At 40.2% G+C, this 6,967-nt stretch overlaps 1 protein-coding gene across 1 annotated transcript in view; it reads right to left on the bottom strand.

Annotated features, from left to right (window-relative positions):
* Positions 1 to 2,546: 2,546 nt before the first annotated feature.
* Positions 2,547 to 6,967, bottom strand: part of LOC103518619 (signal peptide peptidase-like 3) — a 13,931-nt gene continuing 9,510 nt past the window's right edge. The window contains exon 6 of the mRNA XM_026830366.1: positions 2,547 to 3,146. Coding sequence (XP_026686167.1) covers positions 2,933 to 3,146 — 214 coding nt within the window. The 3' untranslated portion in view covers positions 2,547 to 2,932. The remainder of the gene's footprint in view (positions 3,147 to 6,967) is intronic.

Below are 6,967 nucleotides of genomic sequence, written 5' to 3'. Positions count from 1 at the left end.
GAGGATACCAGCCTGAAATTTCCATTGATAAAGAAATAGCAAAAGTTGAGTGCGAAGGGCATTCACTCGTAAAATTTGTAGCCAAAACCAAATGTCAGCCCAAAGCAATCACCCTAGTTAGGGCTAATTGAGACGCTGACGAAAAACGCCGACCCCGTCTGAACACGGGAAAAGAAGAAGACATGAGATAAAAAAAAAAAGTAATAAAAACAGAGGAAGAAGGAGGAACAGACGAAACAAAAACAATTCATGAGATGAAATAAAAAATATATAAAGAGATTATAAAATAAAAAAACTAAAATCTAAAAAGTGTAAAATAACGCCCGGGGTGTACAATCTCATATTAAACTTCTGAGAATACTTGGAGAACGTTCGGGCCTAGTCTCCGAGAATGTTCAGAGGTTAAGCATGAGCTTATACACCCCGGGGTTTAAATTATTCAATAATCACAACCGGGTCAAAGGGGGGAGGGGGGGTATTGTACAAAAAATTAAAAAATCCAACAGATGGGATTATCATTTGGAGGTTGGTAATCCAAAAGGCGGATAAATCTACATCACTACCACAACACCAAGAAACGCTAGACCAAAAATCTAGCGAAAAATCAAAATTCACTTTTGCTACAGTAGTCCAGGTAGTCCTGTATGTTAAAAAAATTTCAATTTAGCACTTAGCTTGTTTAAGATTACCAACCTTCATTTGAACAAGGGAGGGTGAGTTATAATCTCCATCAAATATTATAATTATGTACACACTATTGCATATTTAGGAGGACAAATAAACCAAATTCAAATTGTATAACAACCGGAATGAAAGTGTTCAGAATCTAAAACTCTAGAATCATCGTTTGTGACAAGTTTTGTAGGTATCACAGCATTACCAAGTGCCGCCTCCTTTATTACTAATTCTCAGTTATCAATATTTTTACACTTGTAATCCCTCAGCACTTTGTTATTTTCTTGGTAGGACTATCCTAAAGGAGCTCTTACACCTAATCACTCTAAGAAAACTTCGAATCTGTCGGGAATCGAACCCGGGACCTCCGGGCTTGTGATATCCACTCGTACACGGAAGCAAAAGGAATTCGTAAACCTTATTACCTTTTCGTAGCCAGTAGCAAAATAATTGCACATACACCGGTTCCCGCTGGATCACACTGAAGTTAAGCAACACTACGCGTGTTTGGTATCTGGACGGGTGATCGTCTAGGACAGGGTTGTCCAACCTTTGCGCACCCGAGGGCCACAAGAGACTAAGGAAGAGAGTTGGCGGGCCGCAAAGTTAAAAATTCAACTCACAGGTGGGGCCTTCTACACGGGTTTTTGTGGGCTTTCGCGGGCCGCAGAAATGAACTCGCGGGCCGCATGCGGCCCTTGGGCCGCAGGTTGGAGAACTCTGGTCTAGGACAAACACGCTGGCTTTTCCCAGCTCCACTCAGGCTGAGTGAGGTTAATGTGAGTAGGCGGGTAGAGGATAAAACCCTTGTCACCAAAGACTTCAGATCATAGCGGCAACGCTGTACACCCTCAAACGACTACACCAGTCAAAGGGCAGTCTCTCGTATGTCGAAATATTGCTTTTCACTCTAAACGTCCTTTAGAGGTCCATGCGTTTGGAGGACAATCATTCCAAACGCGTCATTCAGCGACATTTTAGGGGATTTAGGGACCGTTTTGGATGTTTTTGAGTGCGCCAATGCACTTTTTGGGTACTTTTACATCGGAATAGGAAAAATTGTCATTTGGTTGAGCCCCATTCTGTAATTTGGTTACCAAAATAACAAGGACAGAAGGGTAGATGGATTTTTGAAATAGGAACCAAGGATAACTTACTTTTTACCGTCGGAACAAGGTCGTATTATATACTGACACATTGGTAGGAGAAGAAACGCCAGAGCCACGGTAGCTATGACTGAAACAGACAATGAAACACTCGATGAAACACTGTGAAATAGCCGATGGGTTAACAAGAAAATTACTGCGCCGCGGACGATTTCTTTTTAACTGATTCCGAGAAGGTGAATCATTTTTAGCTAAATCCCCTTTAGGGGTTTTTTGCTTGTCCCTTTTTTAGGGTTGAAAAATTTCCCTGATTTTTTTAGTCTCATCAAAACTGCCAAGGTCTTTCGTATAAGTTTAACCCAACTTTTAGGGCTGTCTCCCCACACCTCAGCCTCAGAGTGGGATTTTTGTGTACGGCTAAGATGTTTGGTGAAGGCGGTTTTAACACTAACTTCCATTCAGTAACAATCTACTCGCCTAAGCATATTAACCTCACCCAATAGAGGATATCAAGGCATTTGCAGCAATGCCAGCTTAAGTAGTCTTCTGCAGATTATGACGATGGGTCAGCTCCCTGGTGTAGTGGTCACTGCACTCGCCTTGCACGCGGGAGACCCGGGTTCGATTCCCGGCGGGGCTTCCAAGATTCTAGACTTCATTAGAGGTCCATGCTTCCAAGATTCTAGACTTCATTAGAGGTCCATGCTTCCAAGATTCTAGACTTTATTAGAGGTCCATGCTTCCAAGATTCTAGACTTTATTAGAGGTCCATGCGTTTCAAATACAAAATACTCCTTTCACTCCAGACGTCCTTTAAAAGTCCATGTGTTTAGAGGGCGGCACTATAATACCTTTCACTCCAGAAGGGTCATTCAAAAGTCCATACGTCCAAGATTCTAGACTTCATTAGAGGTCCATGCGTTTCGCACACAATTATTCCTTTCACTCCACACGTCCTCTATACAGGGTGTTCATTGTGTTCAACCCCTGTATGTCCATGTGTTTCGAAGACAATTATTTCTTTTACTTCACAAGGGTCATTCTAAAAGTCCATGTGTTTAGCAAGCGGTACTAGGCCTTTCACTCCAGACAGGTCATTCTAAAAGTCCATGCGTTTAGAAGACAGTTATTCCTTTCGCTCCACACGTGCTCTATATGTCCATATGTTTGGAGGGCGGCACAATGATGAAGGGTTCGCTCCACATGCGGCGCAGGTCGCCCTTGAGATACGCCATGGTCAGGAGGGGCAGGAGAGTGAAAGGGACCAGGTAGAGGAGGGCAGGCTGAGCGGCCTTGAATATCTCCGAGGATACCGTGGCAGTGAGGAGGCCCAGGAAGTAACCAATCAGCGAACAGTGGAAGTAACTGAAACACAAACAAGTAACCAATCAGCCAACAGTGGAAGTAGCTGAAACACAAACAAGTAACCAATCAGCCAACAGTGGAAGTAGCTGAAACACAAACAAGTAACCAATCAGCCAACAGTGGAAGTAGCTGAAACACAAACAAGTAACCAATCAGCCAACAGTGGAAGTAGCTGAAACACAAACAAGTAACCAATCAGCCAACAGTGGAAGTAGCTGAAACACAAACAAGTAACCAATCAGCCAACAGTGGAAGTAGCTGAAACACAAACAAGTAACCAATCAGCCAACAGTGGAAGTAGCTGAAACACAAACAAGTAACCAATCAGCCAACAGTGGAAGTAGCTGAAACACAAACAAGTAACCAATCAGCCAACAGTGGAAGTAGCTGAAACACAAACAAGTAACCAATCAGCCAACAGTGGAAGTAGCTGAAACACAAACAAGTAACCAATCAGCCAACAGTGGAAGTAGCTGAAACACAAACAAGTAACCAATCAGCCAACAGTGGAAGTAGCTGAAACACAAACAAGTAACCAATCAGCCAACAGTGGAAGTAGCTGAAACACAAACAAGTAACCAATCAGCCAACAGTGGAAGTAGCTGAAACACAAACAAGTAACCAATCAGCCAACAGTGGAAGTAGCTGAAACACAAACAAGTAACCAATCAGCCAACAGTGGAAGTAGCTGAAACACAAACAAGTAACCAATCAGCCAACAGTGGAAGTAGCTGAAACACAAACAAGTAACCAATCAGCCAACAGTGGAAGTAGCTGAAACACAAACAAGTAACCAATCAGCCAACAGTGGAAGTAGCTGAAACACAAACAAGTAACCAATCAGCCAACAGTGGAAGTAGCTGAAACACAAACAAGTAACCAATCAGCCAACAGTGGAAGTAGCTGAAACACAAACAAGTAACCAATCAGCCAACAGTGGAAGTAGCTGAAACACAAACAAGTAACCAATCAGCCAACAGTGGAAGTAGCTGAAACACAAACAAGTAACCAATCAGCCAACAGTGGAAGTAGCTGAAACACAAACAAGTAACCAATCAGCCAACAGTGGAAGTAGCTGAAACACAAACAAGTAACCAATCAGCCAACAGTGGAAGTAACTGAAACACAAACAAGTAACCAATCAGCTAACAGTGGAAGTAACTGAAACACAAACAAGTAACCAATCAGCTAACAGTGGAAGTAACTGAAACACAAACAAGTAACCAATCAGCTAACAGTGGAAGTAACTGAAACACAAACAAGTAACCAATCAGCTAACAGTGGAAGTAACTGAAACACAAACAAGTAACCAATCAGCTAACAGTGGAAGTAACTGAAACACAAACAAGTAACCAATCAGCTAACAGTGGAAGTAACTGAAACACAAACAAGTAACCAATCAGCTAACAGTGGAAGTAACTGAAACACAAACAAGTAACCAATCAGCCAACAGTGGAAGTAACTGAAACACAAACAAGTAACCAATCAGCCAACAGTGGAAGTAGCTGAAACACAAACAAGTAACCAATCAGCCAACAGTGGAAGTAGCTGTAAATAATGAAAAATACATCAAAAAAGATGTTATTTTATTAAATAATTAAAAAAAATAATAATAATCTAATCAAGTAACCAATCAGCCAACAGTGGAAGTAGCTGTAAATGAAAAATTCATCAAAAAAGATGTTATTTTATTAAATAATTAAAAATAAAAATAATAATAATAATCTAATCAGGTCGAAGTGATAGAGGACCATAAACCATATTACAAACAATAAAGTGGATTGGAACACATCATTTGCCTTCAGGCACACTCAATTTGCCCTCAAGCACACTTCAAGCTTATCTTGCCTTTGGGATCAATTTAATTTGAAGAAACCATTTACTTACTGATGAAAATTTTTAATGCCTAGAAAAGGGAACATGATTTTTTCCCCTCACAAAAGATTTCAGAACTTATATATATTTTATTATGTCAACCAACCTCAGTGGTGTAGTGGTTAGCGCCGTGGACTTCGGATCTGGAGGTTGGTGGTTCGAGTCCTAGTCAAGTCATAAAATTTAGTGTAGTGCATTAAGCAGGGAATGACATTTGTGACAAGCATTTATGCTCAACACAATTAAAATTCTTTTTTTTATATATATTTTATTATTTCAAGGCGCATCCTTTTACACTTATGCCTATCCGGGAATCGAAAAGTTGCTCCCAAAATTTCCATCCCAGCTGGGATTCAAACCTGGCCCTCCGGGTTGAGTCAGTGCTCCTGACCACTCGGCCACAGAGGTGGGCTTGGAATACATTCATACCTGATTCGACTCAAATGTCGCGGGGCAGGTATCCCGGTTTCACCCAGGTGCAGGAGTTGACTTTTCTTATACGCATCATAGCGGAGTACAAAGCACAGGAGTAGACCCGGCATCACTATATCCCCTAGACCTGGAAATAATTCACGACAATTATGAACTATTAATTAAGAACCTTATTAATTTATTAATTAATTATTTAGGGCCGGGGGCCACAAAGCGAGTTTAGACTTCGTTTAAGTTTGTAATCTCGGTTTAAAAGCAATCTGATTGGTTGATATTTTTGGAAATTTTAAAAATCAACCAATCAGATTGCGAGAAGTATACTTAAATCGAATTTAAAATTCACTTTGTGGCCCCTCGCCTAAGAAAAATAATTCTAATACTTTTGGCTTCAAAAATTTTACGAGTGGATGCCCTTCGCTATTTCTTTAGCAAGGGAAATTTTAGACTTGTGTCCCCCACAGACTAATACTTATACTATGTCTTTCTCACATAAATGGTTGATTCCGGCCCGGGGCGAAATTTAACCTAAACAGAAAACGTTCGTTCTCAGAACGGCTGGCTTTCTCCTATCCTTCCTTCTCTCTTCTATTTCGCGACGATTAGACCTTCGTTATTACAGTTGCCTCCATCAAACCTCTTAGATCTTAGAAAAACACATTTTTCCTACACCCAGTTTTGACTTGCAACAAAGTAATAATGATTAATGATAATATGTTTGATCTGAATTAGTTTGCTAAGACAGGTTTCCGATATTACATTGTTGAACAGTATTGTTACTCAAATATGTAAGGTATTTTATACGAAAATTTTACGAGTGGATGCCCTTCGCTATTTCTTTAGCAAGGGAAATTTTAGACTTGTGTCCCCCACAGACTAATATACTATGTCTTTTTCTCACATAAATGGTTGGTTCCGGCCCGGGGCGAAATTTAACCTAAACAGAAAAGGTTCGTTTTCGGAACGGCTAGTTTTCTCCTATCCTTCCTTCTCTCTTCTATTTCGCGACGATTGGACCTTCGTTATTACAGTTGCCTCTATCCAACCTCTTGGAAAAACACATTTTTCCTACACCCAGTTTTGACTTGCAATAAAGTAATAATGATTAATGATAATATGTTTGATCTGAATTAGTTTGCTAAGACAGGTTTGTGATATTACATTGTTGAACAGTATTGTTACTCAAATATGTAAGGTATTTTATATGACTCTGTATTTATCTTATGAACGCATTACCGGCAAGACAAGAAATATACTTCAACGTAGGTGATTCAAGACTGCCTAAATAAATTAATTTTGCTATTTAGTATTTAAGTATTTCGAAAAAAAAAAACACCAATGGCCTTCAAAAAGGATAAGTCGAGGGTTTGTGAATCAAACAAGGAACCTAGCATTTACTTACAAGGCAGATGAACTACCCTCCAAGTTAACAAGGCTGGCGGAGTAGAGGAGGAGAACTATCGATAGTTGGCGCCATCGATAGTTTTCGATAGTTTTTTTTATTACATATATTCCTT

The sequence above is a fragment of the Diaphorina citri genome, unplaced genomic scaffold, assembly GCF_000475195.1.
Source record: "Diaphorina citri unplaced genomic scaffold, Diaci psyllid genome assembly version 1.1 scaffold2276, whole genome shotgun sequence".
Taxonomy (NCBI): domain Eukaryota; kingdom Metazoa; phylum Arthropoda; class Insecta; order Hemiptera; family Psyllidae; genus Diaphorina; species Diaphorina citri.
This window is presented reverse-complemented; position numbering and strand designations above follow the sequence as displayed.